This window comes from Tenrec ecaudatus, chromosome 11 (genome assembly GCF_050624435.1).
Source record: "Tenrec ecaudatus isolate mTenEca1 chromosome 11, mTenEca1.hap1, whole genome shotgun sequence".
NCBI lineage: Eukaryota > Metazoa > Chordata > Mammalia > Afrosoricida > Tenrecidae > Tenrec > Tenrec ecaudatus.
This window is the reverse complement of record NC_134540.1, coordinates 221,915-238,546: the sequence shown is the minus strand read 5'-3', so window position 1 is coordinate 238,546 and position 16,632 is coordinate 221,915. Positions and strand designations below refer to the sequence as shown.

The following is a 16,632-nucleotide window of genomic DNA, read 5'->3' as shown; positions in this document are numbered from 1 at the left end:
ACATGGGAATCATGATTTGAAATCAAGTACGAGGGAGAAAGATGGGTTTTAATCAAATAATTGTCCTATTGGAAAAGTTTATTTCTATGCTACAATTAATTCCAGTATATTAGCTTTAGTTATGAGGATGTCAAATTAGAATACATCCAGAAGCCCATCGTAAGCAAATGTCATCAGATACAGAAAAATCTTCAAAAGATTAACAGAGGCGGGGAAGGAGATGAGCAAACAACACTGTAGACACGGGAACAACCAGGGAATTCAAACCAACAACCAGGAGAACGTAGTAGAGATCCTGAGAGTGTAGGAGCAACATCAATCTAGCTGAGAGGAATTACTAAGAGGCAGAAGAAGGGTGAACATGATGGTGGGACAGGAGGAGGGTAAAAGGAAACAGTGGAAAGATCTAGTAAGCAAAGCTATGGCTACAGGTATAAATATTGGTGTACATAGGTAAATATATTGATTCCTACAAAAGGAGATATTGGCGTATGTATATATATTTATATGGGAATACATTGTAGTGGATGGACTTTGAGCTTCTGCTCAAGCCCTCCCTCAACGCAAGAACACTTTGTTCCAACAACCTGGCACTCTGTGATGCTCACCCTTTAGGTGCTATCCATGTAGACAAAATGGGTGCATAAGCAAATGAGGTAAAGAGAGCAGATTACGCCCTGTTATCAAAAGATAAAGTGTATGGGTCTTAAAGGCTTAAAGTTAAAGAAGCGGCTATCTAGCAGAGAAGCCACAAGTGCACATGGAGGAAGCACACCAGCCGGTGAGATCATGAGATGTGAACAGGATCAGGTAATAGCTATCAGAAGACCCAAAACAAACTAACAAAAACTTATTGCTGAAATCAAGGGGAGTCGCAGCAGAGACTCAAATCCCATCAATAGACAATAAAACATCCCCTCACCAATGGGTCACAAGGAAGGGATGAGTCAAAAAAATAATAATTTGGGAACCAATTACAAGAATCTACATGTGACCTCCTCCCTGGGGGACGGACAACAGAAAAGGGGGTGAAGGGAGACGTCGGACAGGGAAAGATATGACAAAATAATAATTTATAAATTATCAAGGGCTCATGAGGGAGGGGGCAGCAGGGAGGGAGGGGAAAAAAAGAGGACCTGATGCCAAGGGTTTAAGTGGAGAGTAAATGCTTTGAAAATGATGAGGGAAAAGAATGTACAGATGTGCTTTACACAATTGATGTATGTATGGATTGTGCTAAGAGTTGTATGAGTCCCTAATAAAATGTTTTTTAAAAATAATAATTTATAAATTATCAAGGGTCCATGAAGGAGGAAGGATGGGGAGAAGGGGAAAAAATGAGGGGCTGATACCAAGGGCTCAAGTAGAAAGAAAATGTTTTGAGAATGATGATGGCAACTAATGTACAAATGTGCAGAATAGATGTATGTGTTGATTGCGATAAGAACTGTAAGTGCCCCAAATAAAATGATTGAAACGACAACAAAAAAGACCCCACTTTAATTAAAAAACAAAAAGGGGTAAGTGAACCAGGGTGCAGCAGTGCCGATGAAATACACAAAACCCCCACTGGTTCCTACAGGCCTCCTCAACCCCACTACAATGACCCCACTCCTGCCTTTCACTTTGGGATAGATCAGAGCATGCACACTGGTACAGATAAAAGCTCACGACATGTGGAATACAGTCTGGATAACCCCTCAGAAACAGAATTAGGAGTGGTGGGTAGGAGGAAGGTGGGGAGAAAAGGGGAGGAAGGGGAAACCCATCACAATGAATAATACACAACCACACCACACGAACAACAGAAACCGTGGGAAAAGAGACAGCAGTCACTGTTATGAAAATAATAATTTATTATTTATCAAAGGGCCACAAGGGGAGGGCAGGAAAAAAAGAGGAGCTGATAATAAAGGCTCAAATAGAAAGTAAATGTTTATAAAATAATGCTGGCAATATATATACAAATATGCTTGATTCAATTTATGTACAGATTATTGTAAAAACTCCCCCAAAATAAATAAATAAATAAATAAGGTTAACAGAGGGAAAACTGACAAATTCAACTACATTGAAATTCAGAAGCATATTTCAAACCGCGATAATTATGAATGAAAAGATCCCTACATATTAGGGCAAAAATCTCCAGAGTTTATCAATCCACCGTAAGAAGTCACAGAGGATCAATTAACATGGGGAAACAAGCACAGACTGCCAGTCGTGGAGCAGTTTAAGGGACTTGAAGGATGAAATCAAACACGAACAAAACTGAATCCCTGACTACTGGTCTCCCAGATTCTTCAGGAAGGAAGGTCTGGGTCTCTCCACTGCATCCACCAGCCTATGGCCCGCCTGTTTCCTGTTCATCAGATTCCCCAACTGCGTGAGTTACAAGTTCATATACGTTTTGTTACCAGAACAAAAATTGCTCCATTACCTACGCAAGTGGAACAAATATATGTAGGCACATTTTCTATGGAAAAATCTATAAAGTACATTGCCTCATTTAGTAAATTTTAACTTAGCAACAACTTAACAATTTCCTCTCAATACAGAATGACTATAAGAAAGTAGTCTTCATCGCTTCTCGGCCTTTTGGCTAAGATCAAGTGTAGTATCTGTTCTTATCAGTTTAATATCTGATACGTCCTCTATCCGAGGACAATATATTAAATGGATTTTTGGAATTAGGAGATGGAATAGGAGTTTGCTCCGTCCACTCCACGCATCGACCTGGTATTGCATTACTTCCAGGAACGGTGCACACACACACAAAAGAAAGTAGTCTTGGCTCCTATTTCGACAACATGGCTATACTGATTCCACCAGCCAGTGCGCCTCCTGCCACTTCAGCCACAGCACAGGCGACAGCCTTGCCACTGGCTCCAGATTCCACCCCAGCACTGACCCAGTTCAGACTGAGCTCCTGAGTCATCATCAGACAAGAGAGCATCAGATTGGCTATGGCAGCAGAACTCAGGCTCAATGAAAGTCCCAGTGCAGACGCTGCCACCAATGCTACCTTGGCCTCTGATCCCAGGGCCCTTTCCTCTACACTTGGTCATTTTAGCTTCCATCGAGGGCAGCAATGAAAGAAGAAACCAGGGTGCTGCCCCAGTTATTGGGACCCTGCTGGGCAGTGTCCACGAGCACTCAGTGGACAGTAGCAATGCTTTTCAGTGGCTCACAATGAATCTGAACAGGAAGTTGTCTGTTAACATGGAATTTGCGAGGAACATGTAAGGATTGCACGAGAACGTCTCTCTGAATGAGTTCATCCTGGGCTGGTACACCACAGTCCATGACATCACCGAGCACTCCGTGCTGGTCCATGACTACTACAGCCCAGAGACACCCAGCCTCATTCACCTCACAGTGGGCACCAGCCTCCAGAATGGCCGTGTGCGCATCAAAGCCTCAGTCAGTACTGGGAGGACATGGGGATGATGCTTAAACCTCTGACTGTGAGGTAGCATATTATGACACCAAATGTATCAGAGTGCCCTGATTATGAAGAGCTGTTTCAGCCCCCACTGGGAGATCAGACTCTGCAGCGACAAGCAGCACACTGAGTGGGTCAGTGCATCCAGGATGCCCTAAGGAGAGTGTTGCAGTGTGCAGAGGATGTGCTGTCTGGAAAGGAGTCTGCTGACAATACTGTGGGCAGCTTCTTGAACTCTCTGCTTAACCAAGTACCCAAAATCGTTCATGATGCCTTTGAGACCAAGCTCAACAGCGACATTAAATACTGTGGGCAGCTTCTTGAACTCTCTGCTTAACCAAGTACCCAAAATCGTTCATGATGCCTTTGAGACCAAGCTCAACAGCGACATTAAGGGCCCAGTGGTGGGAACTTATCTGGCCAATCTTACACAGTCATGTCCATCTGTGAATGGGTCCCAGGAAACACTCCTGACCCCCAACCCTGGAACTCAGAATGGGGTGACGGTGAAATGGTTTCTTTATTGTCTAGATTCATACTGAATCAGGCAACCAATGTGACTAAATAAAAAAAAAGCCTGCCTTTCATAAAGCAAACAAAAAAAAAAAAGAAAGGAGGAGTTTGGACTCATTCTCTCTATTACTCACCCAGTCACTCTCTCAGTCTCTCTCTCACTCACTCACTCACTCACTCACCCACTCACTCTTTGTCTCTCACGCTCTCTCACTCACTCACCCACTCACTCAGTCTCTCTCTCACTCACTCTCACTCACTCACCCGCTCACTCTCACTCACTCACTCTCTCACTAATACAACCACTCACTCTCACTCACTCTCCCACTCACTCACCCACTCTCTCACTCTCACTAATTCACTCACTCACTCTCACTAATTCACTCACTCACTCTCACTAATTCACTCACTCACTAACTCTCTCACTCACTCTCTCTCACACTCACTCTATCACTAATTCAATCACTCACTAAAAAATAAAAAAACGAAAGAAAGAGTTTGGAGATTGTGAAGAGAATGGAAAGACAGCAGTAATATTCCCAAGAGCAAAAGTTACTCTTGAGTCACTGAAACCGTGTAAGCAGATCTGCAATAGGTAGGTACATTCATACAACGGGAGCATGCATGGCAACAGGGGTAGACGAGGGAACCAATCACCAGCATGTATCAAACTCAAAAGCATCCTGAAGAAAACATAACTGATGAAGCTGGACACGACTGACAGTTAAATTTACAAAGATACAAATTGAACAGCATAAAATTGATGGATTAAAATTTGGTGCTACAGGGCTGGCTACTTCTTAGATATAATGAAACACTTCTTGAGATTGATTTCCTGGGTTTGAAGATTAGGACCATAACTCATGGGACATCTCAGTCAGCTGGTATAAGGCAGTTCTAAAATTGTAGGGTCTGCCTCCTATTTACTGAGACAGTGGCTAGGGTCTTAAACGATTTTGAGTAGCCATCTAAGGAACACCTTCTGGGATTTATTCATCTGGATCTGGAGAGAAAGAAAACAACCAAAGACTCAAAAGGGTATAATCTACTGTACTAACTGTCTACAAGACCCACAACTTCACCTACCCTGAGAGCAAAAGAAGTAGAGGAGATGGTGCTGGTTACCGTTCTGATTACGGCTATATTGGAGTAAAATGTGGAATGAAATCTCCAATTCACATAACACAAAATAAACAAAAAAGAACAGCGTTCCTGGACAAGTTGAGAATAAGGGACACCATTAGATTATTGCTCTTTATAATTTGAACTGCAAAGAACCCCTGCAGTCTTGGTTGAAATAGACTGGCTCACCAAAAATAATAATAATAACCTTATGAGACAAAATGACCACAATAATTTTACAAAAAGATAAAAGTTGTACAATGTCAAGAAAATTAGATTCAAGGCAAGTGAACAAGGAGAGCAGAAATATTGAGACTGTTAACCAATTGTGAAGACTGTAACCAATCTCATAGAACTATCTGTGTAGAAGTTGTTGAATGGGAACTAAAATTGCCGTGGAAACATTCACTGGCACACAGACACAATCACAGGAAGATGACAACACAGTACTTTGTTATGAAATTAAAACAATGAGACAATTCAGGGTCAATTATAAGAGTAAGAATCTTAGCAAAAGTAATGTTAGCAACTGCACATATTAGTAATCTTCAGAAAGGAAGGACAAGAGTTCAGATGGGAACCCACTGGGAGGTCATAAAAACTGACAATGCCTACGTATCATCAGAAATCCTGATGTCTGTGATTTAAGCCAGACACGGCCAGTGTATGCACTGCTTATGATAAGTTGTTGTTGTTAGGTGCCATCAAGTCAGCTCGGACCCACAGTGACCCTATGCACAACAAAAGGAAACACTGTGACATCCTCACAATTGTTCCTATGACTGAGCCCACTGATGCAGCCACTGTGTCAATCCATCTCATTGAGGACCTTCCTCTTTTACACGGCACCTCCACTTTACCAAACATGGCGTCCTTCTTCAGGGACTAGTCTCTCCTGACAGCATGTCCAAAGTAGGTAAGACAGTCTTGCCATCCTTGCCTCTAAGGAGCACTCTGGTCTTACTTCTTCAGATACTGATCCCTTTACCTTTTCAGCAGTCCATGGTGCTTTCAATAGTCTTCTCCAGCAGCACAACTCGGACGCATCGATTCTTCTACAGTCTTCCTTATTCAATGTCCAACTTTCACATATGTATGAGGTAACGGAAAATACCATGGTTTGGGGCTGAGGACCTTAATCCTGAAAGGAACATCCTTGCTCTTCAATATTATAAAGAGGTCTTATGCAATAAATTTACCTGATGCAAACTAGCTTTTGCTTTCTTGACTATTGCTTCCATAGGCATTGATTGCTGTTGCAACCAAGACAAAGCCCTTGACAAATTAAACTGTTTCTCCATTTATCATGATGTTATCTACGAGCCCAGTTGTGAGGCTGTCGGTGTTGCTAAAATTGAGTTCTAATCCACACTGAAGCTGCAGTCCTTGATCTTCATCAGCAAGTGCTGCAATTCCTCCTCACTTTCAGCAAGCAAGCTTCTGTGATCTGCGTATCACAGGTTGTCAATCACCTTTCCTCTAACCGAGGTGCCACATTCTTCTTCAAATAACCCAGCTCCCCTGATGATTTGCTCAGCATACAGATTGAACAAGTACGGTGAGAGGATTCTACAGTGACCCACACCTCTCCTGACTTTAAGCGATGCAGTATTCCATTGCTTGGGTAACTGGCTCCTGATCCAGGTACAAGTTCCTCATGAGCACAAGGAAGTGTTCCGGAATTCCTTACTGCTTAAGGTTATCCACAGGTGATTAAGGGCCACAGTCAAATGCCTTTGCACAGTAAATAAAACACAAGGAAACAACTTTCTGGTTTTCTCTCCTTTAAGTCAAGAGGGATGTGACATCAGCAATGACATCCCCTGTTCCATGTCCTCTTCTGAATCCAGTCTGAACATCTGGAAGCTTCGTTTCAATGAACAGCTGCAACCACTGTTGGGCAATCTTTAAGAAAAATTTTGCTTGAATGCTGTATCAGTGAAATCGTTCTATAGTTTGAGATTCTGTTGGGTCACCTTTTCTTATGATATATTTGACAATAAAAGTCTTAACAATGGCATAATGCATGGAAATGAAATTCCCACGTAATAATTTTACAAAGTCATGTGAAAACCTCTTCACTGTAATAGAACCTATCTTATTTCAGACAGCTACCATGTCTACATTTTGAATACCTACTGTTCAGTTCACATTGATATTCACTAGATCATACTTTCTAAGGCAATATTCTATAAAAATCCAAAGGACCGTTTGTGAAAATATGGTAAAAAACTTCATGATCTTAGTAGTTTGGTTGGAAGATAACCTTTAGTATGGATTACAACTCAGTGTAAAGAACACCAAAAAGCTCAAAAGAGGACCAATATGTCACATCATATTGAATGGAAAAGAGACTGAAGTTGTCAAGGATTTCAGCCTGCTTGGACCCTCAAGTGATGCTCAAGGAAGCAGCAGTCTAGAGATGAAATGATCCCAGCCACTGCGTAAATTTGCTGCCCAAGACCTCTTTAGAGCGTTGAAAAGCAGGGACATTACTTTAAGGATTAAGGTATTACTGACGCAAACTATGGTATTTTGAATTGCCTCATATGCACGTGAAAGTTGGACACTGAATAAGATGGAAGAGGCACTGGGCCAACTGAATTATGTATTGTCAATGAATAGTGAAAGCAGTATGGATTGTCAAAGAACAAACAATATGCCTTAGAATAAGTACAACCTGAATGCTTCTAGCAGTCAAGGATGGCAAGACTTTGTGTTACTTACATTGGGCACGGTGTCAAGAGAGACGGGCCCCTGGAAAAGGACATCATGCTTGGTAGAAGGGCTATTGATAAAAGAAAGGCTCTCAACAAGATGGACGGACACACTGGCCTAACAATGGACTCAAACACAGAAGTCACTGTAAAGATGGCACTGGACCAGGCAATGTTTCCTTCTGTAAAGAAAAGGTCATGATGGGTCTGGAGCACCTGGATGGTGCCTAACAATAACACATAGGTATAAATACTCCAGGATCGTTTGTGAATTAAACAGCAAGTATAAATACTAAGCTACCCTTTATATAATAGAGGAAAACTAATAACGCAATTTACTATACATTTTTCCTCTTATGTCAGTTCAAATACGCATTCACCTACTTCAGAATTTGCACCTTTAAACTGAATATTTCTCAGTAGAAATACAAGCTACTCTAGAAACTTTCTTGCAATGAAAACTGTAACCCAAGAAAATAAATACATCATCTGACATGTTGAGCTCATCATGAAGAAAGGACCCCTTTTTTATTCATTCCCATGCCAGACTGTACAGAGCAGATGAAAAGTAGAAACTTAAATACCAGCTCCAGGCAGAAATGGGGGGAACACTAATCCTTAGATGGGAACAAAAAGTTTCTCACACACCTGAAAACCTCCAGGAAAAAGCATCCCCCCTTAACAGGTGGATCTGGAGAACTCCCACATGAGCCAGGAGGGCTCCCTGACCGCTGCAAATGATTTCATTGGAGAATTCACTCACGAGGACCAAGGCCCGCCCCTGGACCCTATCAACAATCAGCACTTTATCCCACTGACTCCCTCCCAGCTTAGCTACCACACCACACAGGGGCAGAGGTGGGACTGTGCTTGGGGAAAGAATGTTTCTACAGGGCCTTAGACTCAGCTCCTCAATCGGGGCAAATCCATCATCAGATTCTAGTATGTGCTTCTGTCAGTCAACAGAGATAACTATGGGTCAGTTTGGGGACCATGTCAGACCACTCATAGCTGGAAGGTGAGCCCAGGCAGACAAGGCTTGTACAGGAAATATCCAGAAACAGGGGAGCAGGGCCTTAAGATGACGGATGGGGTTCAGCCTCTTGGCCTCTCCAGTTACTCTTAAACCTGATAGAAAAATCCCAGGCCCTAAAATATACAGCCCCCAACAATTCCATCCAGCCTTTCCCTTTCCAGTTACAAAGTCCCAGGACTCTGTAGCACTCACCATTTCCAGGCTACAGCTTCTGAAGGTGTGAGTGAATGTGCTCTCTGAGCATAAGGAGTCTCTCTAGGAAGAGGCAGCTAGTGCAGACAGAGCCACTGGGCAGTCTGGAGGCAGGTGAATGATGTTTGGTCCACAGGGAGGCAGAGCAGCACATACCCTTGCTCGGAATTTCATGAAAGTCCAAAACAGTCGACCTTGATCTAGCTGGACTGGCTCTCTGTTCACCAAGCCTGCGACCTGAAATGGAAGGTGACAGTGTTGAGTAAGGAGGGAGTGTCAGGTTCTTGGCCTTCAGCTGTTGTCCTGGGCAGAGCATCCTCCCAGGGTAGACCTGTCTACACACTTGACAGGGAGTCCAGGTGGCACCATGTCTCAAGGGTCCCTCTATTAACATACAGGTCAACCAGTGGAACCCACCAGCTGCCCCACGGGAGAAAGGTGTTGCAGTCAGCTTCTATGAGGATTCACATCCTTGGAAAACTGTGCGGCAGGGGCCTGTTGACTTGGTCTCACCGAGTGGACTCCATGGAAGCAGGTTTGAGTTTCTATGTAATTGGTTCCATCCAAACTGATGCATGTTTCTCTTGCTTCCTATCAAATTGTGAACATAGCGCTACCACCAACAACACCAATACTAAATACTCTTGTAGACGTGTTTTTAATGAGTTACCACAGACACACAGTCACTTTTCCATAGATTCCCCAAGAAGGGCTCGGTGTGCTTGTACTGAGCTCAGAGAGGATTGAGAAGACATGAGGAACTGGTTCATGCAAGCCTCAAACTGGATCATGCAAGCAGGAAATCAAAGCCAGATGCCCCACATGGAGGTTGACGATTCTACTGCTGAACCCTCAGTTTCACCTCAATTTCTGAGACTCCATGAATGTTTCACACAGAGGCAGTGCTGTTTACTTTGTTAACTTTAATGACAGCCATCACAGTGGGTCTCAAGTAGCATCGCACTTTGGGGTTGACTTGTATTTCCCTGATCACTACAGTCTCTGCCATCTTCTCCTGTGCTTATTGACTCCACAGCAAAGGGGGAGCATCCATATATGTACCTCAAACTGGTTATGTGTCTTCTACACAGACAACATCCATACAGCTTCCTTTATTGTGCCAGCGTTAATTCAGTTTGTTGGTTTTGAGGTGAAGGATTCTACATATTCTCAATAGTAAATCCTCAATGGACATATGTTTCCTAAATGTTTCCATGATCTGCAGTTTGTATCTATGACTCCTGGATGAAGTCTCTGATTTGGATCTGGGGGAGGGGTGGGTCATGTGTCTCAGAGTAGAAAGAACATCACTCTGGAGGGCTCTCTTCAGCTGGCCATTTTGGAAGGAATCTCCAGGCCTTTCTCCTTACTTACTTTCCTCTATTTTAGTCCTTTTTGTGTCATAGTTTTCCATGTACAAGTTTTCCCCTCATGTTTAAAGTTATTCCCACATGTGTGACACCACCCGCCCTGCTGTTTAAGACACTATTCTAAATAGCAAGGTTTCCTCAAGACCCTTTGAAGCTCTTTGTTGGCTTATAGATCTTAAACAGATGTTTGCAATGTTATACCACCTTCTACAATTTTGCTGAGGTCATTTATTAGCCCCAATACTTGATGGAATCTTGGGACAAATAATATAGAATTTATTATCTGCAAATATGAAATGACCTTCAAAATGGAACCATAGGTGCAGGTGTATGACGGGCAGAGCCATGCAAATAAGGAGCCACAGCTAGAGGGCCCATCATCAGGGATCATAACTCATTGCTGTGACCGGAACTGACCCCATGGCACCAAACAACAGCAATGTCCTCACTGCAGAGCCGTTGATAATGCCTTCCTGAAACTATTGTTCTTGCTGTGCTTTAACCAGACTGGTGTTCTATTTCAAGCATTCGTCCTACAATGGTTACTGCCACTGTGCTCTCAGCGTTAGCTTTCCTCTCTCACCACTGTGTGCACTTAGTAAATTGTTCCTCTCAGAGTGGGTTAGTGGATGTTAGTAGTTACACACTAGTTTCTTGCTCAAGATGTCACAGATTTCACTATCAGACAATGCTTTCGTTTGGTTCCTGTACTTTTCTTGGTTTATTATAATTTTCCAGATATGACACAGGTTCATCGTGGACTCTTCCTGCCTCAGCCTCATAAAAACAACAACATGGCTCAGGATGCCTGGATTGGCTAACTCAGGAAGGATGGTGTTGTATTCAAGGTCAAAAATCTCATTTCTAGGTCATTCCTGAAGTATGCTGCTGTGTGTGACAGGCTAATACATATATATACATCTACAAAGAAGTTTAGTTCACAAAACCGTTATTCAAATTTAAACACCAAAAACAAAAGGTAGTGCCCAAAGTATTGAAGAATTCTAACAAATTCATCAATATGAAATAGATAAAACATGTAATAAAAAAGGAATGATAATTACTAGAAAACAAAAAATGGAAACAATCAGAATGAATTAGAAATTAGACAATAGGACGCTGGAGGTACAGTGGAAGAGGATAGTGTGTGACAGAACTTGTAAGACCAAAGACTTCCTCATTCAAAATACTAGTTTTCAACAACAAAAATAACATTAGATGCCAAATACACAATAATCAAATTAACTACATTTTGGGGAAGAGATGATGTAAAATTAGCTGAAGGACAGCCAGTAGCTGACTGGAAACCCAGGGGGAAACTACAGAAAATGAAAACAAATCCATGAGAGCAGAAAGATGACCCTTGAGTATAACCTTTGTACATTGTGAGACCATCTACAGAACAGATTTGATGCACTGAGCAAAATGACCAAAAGCAGGAGCTATGGAAGAACATCATTCATGGCGAAAGCTAGCGGTCCTTCAAAAGGGAAGAACACAGTAGAGTCAGCAGATTGTGAACCTGCTCTTGAATGTAGACGAGCTGAAGCACATGGAAGAAATGAGGAGGAGGGAATTCCAAAGGCAGGTCAAGAGGACACAGTAAAGCATTACAGGGAACTGTGCCCAGGCCGGGACTTAGAAAACCAAAGCAAGGAAACCCACTCAGCACATCTCAAGCGGAAAGAAATAAAGAACAAAAAAGGCTCAAGGTGCCATACTGAAGGAGTCTGTGAGCACAGACACTGAATGATACAAGAAGCATTAAGAGATAAAGACTCACTAAACCAAAAGAACTGATGGGCATTCAACCATTTCAAGAGGTGGCCTATGACCAAGAACATAGCACCCTAGACACATTTAACTGCATTTCCTGTCGTCAGGGACTGTATCTCATCTAGAGAAAGCTACAGTGGCTCAGTGGCACTTGATGTCTAAGCCAAATGGTTGGCAGTTCAAATCTACACAAGGGGCTGGGAAGAGACACAACCTTGAAAGCCTTAAGGAAATCAACAGGATTACCCATTAGCACATCCTGATGCAATAAGAACTTACATTAAACACAGCCCCTTCATTTTCAGCCCTACCTCTGACACAAAACCGAAGGAGATTTCTTAAGCAGAGAAGACAGTTCCTGTACATCACACAGCCTGAGGGATACAAAGACCTCACTGACAGTGATGACATTGAGCCATAAATGCACTAGAGCTTTTTTTTTCAATTAGCAATAATCGCGCCTCGGATAAACCTCACTGGCTACAATATTGCCACTGCGTAAAGCTTGCACTAGAGCTTTAAAAAGGTTGAGGGAGAAATTACTGAGAAGAACGCAGTGAGCAAAAAGACAAGTACAACATGAGGCCGCTGAAGTAAGCTTTTAAACAAACATGCAAAAGGGGCATAGGGAAAAAGTTACTGTATACAAACATTCCTGGGGTGAGGACCAGGTAATATGGCAGGGACCAGATCAAATACAGGAATACACATGGTAGAGAACTAAAAAAGAGGTGGGGAAAGGAAAAAATTAAAAAGAAATGGGTAGCGGGGTAACAGAGCACTAACCCACCCAAGGGGAGGGTATTGTTTATATGTCCACAGGGAGAGAGGGACCAGATTTCAACCCAGTGCTCCAAGTTATGAATGCAACATGCCGGCGTGGAGTAAGGAACCATTGGAGAGAACTGGGGGACTGGCCCCAATCCCAACTACTAAGTAGATACCTGCCCCTCCCTTCAGAAGAATTTATTTCAAAAGACGGCATTTAATCTCCGGGAGAGGGACATATCTGATCGAAGCACACAGGTGCTGATGAAAGGGGAGGAGGAGAGAGTGAAGCACATCATGGCCCACCAGGCCTTGAGGACGATGATCCCAATTAGAACAGCCAATCCACAGAGAGGACCACATGGCCAGCACAACTATGAGACATGACACCCCTCACTGACCCATAAGCTCTACAGGGGACCACACCGGATACACAGTGTGGGAATTGCACCTGATCAGATCGCGCCACACCGAGGCAAAACACTAAGGAGGTGCAACAGAACAGCCAGGGAATGGAGCGGCGAGGTCCCCAGGGAATGCTGAAGGAGGACATTGGGGCCAGGGCATGGTGCCCCAACAGACTTGACTGGAAAACACTCCTAAGGCCAACAAACAGTCCTTGAACTAACTACAAGCTTGTCTTTTTTGTTGTGTTTTGTTTTGTTGTCATTGGTTTCTTGTTATTTTGTTGACTATTGTTGCTTGGTTTTGCTCTGTCTTGTTTTTGTGCATGTTATTATCTCCGCAGGTCTCTCTAAATAAGATAGATTGGATGAACAATCTGGAGGAGAAAACAATGGGACCGACAGTTCCGGGGGGACATGGGAGAGGGGGATGTGGGGGGAAAGGTAGTGGTGTTAACAAACCCAGGGACAAGGGAACAACAAGTGATCCAAATTGGTGGTGAGGAGCGGGTGGGAGGCCTGATTTGGCATGATCAAGGGTAATGTAACCAAGAGGAATTACTGAAACCCAAATGAAGACTGAGGATGACAGTGGGACAGGAGGAAAGTCAGAGAAATAGAGGAAAGAGCTGGGAGGCAAAGGGCATTTATAGAGGTCTAGATACAGACATGTATATATGCAAATATATTTATATGATGGGGAAATAGATCTATGTGCATCTATTTATACGTTTAGTATTAAGGTAGCAGGACACTGGGCCTCTACTCAAGTACTCCCTCAATGCAAGAATACTTTCTTCTATTAAACTGGTATTCTATGATGCTCACCTTCCCGACACAACCACTGAAGAGAAAGCAGGTACATAAGCCAATGTGGTGAAGAAAGTTGATGGTGCCCGGCTATGAAAAGATATAATGTCGGGGGTCTTAAAGACTTGAAGGCAAACAAGCAGCCATCTATTTCAGAAGCAACAAAGCCCACATGGAAGAAGCACACCAGCCTGTGCAATCACAAGGTGCCAAAGGGATCAGTTATCAAGCATCAAGGAACAAAAGATCATAACATTGTATGCTCACCTCCACGATACAATTGCTGAAGACAAATGGGTGCAGAAGCAAATGTGGAGAAGAAAGCTGATGGTGCCCAGCTATAGCGTCTGGGGTCTTAAAGGCTTGAAGGTAAACAGGCAGCCATCTAGCTCAGAAGCAACAAAGTCCTCAGGGAAGAAGCACACCAGCCTGTGTGATCACAAGGTGTCGAAGGGATCAGGTATCAGGCATTATCAGAACAAAAAATCTTACCATGGTGAATGAGGGGGGCAGTGCAGAGTGGAGACCCAAAGCCCATTTGTAGGCCACTGGAGATTCCCTTGCAGAGGGGTATTGAGGAGGAGATGAGCCAGACAGGGTGCGATGTAGCAATGATGAAAAATACAACATTCCTCTAGTACCTAAATGCTTCCTCCCCCCAACTATCATGATACCAATTCTACCTTGCAAGTCTGGCTACACCAGAGGATGTACACTGGAAACACAGGGAATCCAGGGAGGAAGGTCCCTTCAGGGCCAGTGGTGTGAGTGGCGATACTGGGAGTGTATAGGGAGGGTGGGTTGGAAAGGGGGAACCAATTACAAGAAAAGTTGGTGAAGGGAGATGTTGGATAGGGCAAGATATGACAAAATAATAATTTATAAATTATCAAGGGTTCATGATGGAGGGGGGAGCAAGGAGGGAGGGGAAAAATGAGGACCTGATGCCAGGGGCTTAAGTGGGGAGCAAATGTTTTGAGAATGATGAGGGCAATGAATGTACAATGTGCTTGACACAATGGATGTATGTATGGATTGTGATAAGTTGTATGAACCCCTAATAATACGATTTTTAAAAAGAGTGCAGTGAGGCTACACCACCCCCATATATTTCACATAGACCTGTGGTAGCTGAAAATCCACAGGATCTCCCTGTGTTCCCGGGTCTTGCACATTTCACATTTTCCACTGGGTACTTACTCATCCTAGGAGACTGCTACCTCCTTTTAAAATTTTGCGTTTTCCTGCTCTGATGGATTTCCATCTTACACACACAGTGGTTTGGAAGGTGTATTTGTACACTGTACTTGTATGTATGAGTGTCACTGTGTGACTGTGTGCATACTTTGCATTAGAGAACCTTGTCTTGTTTTTCATTTTGATGACCGAGGGGTGTGAATGGTTAGCAGAAACAGCTGTGAATTTAAAGATGGGAATTTGATTCTTGTCAGTTTCCATGGAAGAAGGCCAGGAGATGTCTGGCTGGGACTCAGTCACTGAAACCCCTGTACAGCCCGCTGTACTGTCTGACACACTGGGAGTGTCTATAAGCTGCAGTGGCATGAGGGAAAATGAAGGTTACTAGGTGGCACAGCTGGTACTAGATTGATAAACTAAGGGCTAGCAGTTCAAAATCACCCAGTGATAATGCAGGAAAAACCCTAGGGCAGTCTACTCTAACAAACAGGGTTGCCAGGAGATGCAATTCACTGCATCCCACCTGATCTAATGAAAAATTAAACGTGATACTAGTGTAGTAACATCTAAGTATACAAACACAATTTAGTTGAAAACACTAAATCAACAAAATCCTCAATGAAAATCCCCAGGTCTATACTGCATGGAAACTTAAGCACAATGAAGACTCAGTGAGTCTACATTCAGGAACAAGCAGCCCGACTAGGGCCCTGGTTGAACGACTGAATGGCTGCTACAGGATCCCTAGGCAGTTGGAGCCCAAGACCTGGCCTTGGGGGCACACAGAGGGCAGCCAGAGACCCTCAGGAGGAGTTCTGAGGTCACATGGCATCCTAACCCTGAGAGTGGAGGGAGATCCAAAGCTCAGTGACACCAAACAGCGCCTTTGTCAGAGACACTTGGATACTCCGATGGAGCACTGGTCACATGACCATGTACTGGGTCCCGGGGAAAATGCCAGTTAGGTTGAAATGGGACAATAACAATTCTATTCCTGCACGTTCTGTGGTCTAGAAATACAGCTGAGATAATCTCTCGGGGATAAAAGGAAAAAAAAAGGAGAGTAGGCCGGCATGCCCAGTCTAGCACCTTGAAATAAGAGAAAATCACAGAAAAAGGAAGCAAAACACAACGCATCCACTTGGACTTGGGACCTATGTCATAACAGGGAAACGGCCAGAGACGAGGCCTTGTGGCCACCAAGAAAGAAGTACTCAAACAAGGGCGCCTCGTCCAAACGGAGCTCTCGGCCCGGTGTCGCTGAGACGTCTCTGGGCCGGGACCG

General features: G+C 43.5%; 1 protein-coding gene, 1 non-coding gene and 2 pseudogenes across 2 annotated transcripts in view; 2 read left to right on the top strand and 2 right to left on the bottom strand.

Moving 5' to 3' along the window:
• LOC142461119 (uncharacterized) overlaps positions 1-16,632 on the bottom strand; it is a 73,138-nt gene that overhangs the window by 55,862 nt on the left and 644 nt on the right. The window contains exon 2 of the mRNA XM_075562737.1: positions 9,023-9,259. Within this exon, the coding sequence (XP_075418852.1) occupies positions 9,023-9,025 (3 nt within the window). The 5' untranslated portion in view covers positions 9,026-9,259. The remainder of the gene's footprint in view (positions 1-9,022; positions 9,260-16,632) is intronic.
• Positions 2,580-2,770, top strand: LOC142461846 (U2 spliceosomal RNA). The gene has a single exon (XR_012787026.1). It is a non-coding gene; the product is annotated as a U2 spliceosomal RNA (small nuclear RNA).
• LOC142461531 (eukaryotic translation initiation factor 3 subunit F-like) lies at positions 2,986-3,984 on the top strand (annotated as a pseudogene).
• Positions 12,569-12,674, bottom strand: LOC142461882 (U4 spliceosomal RNA; annotated as a pseudogene).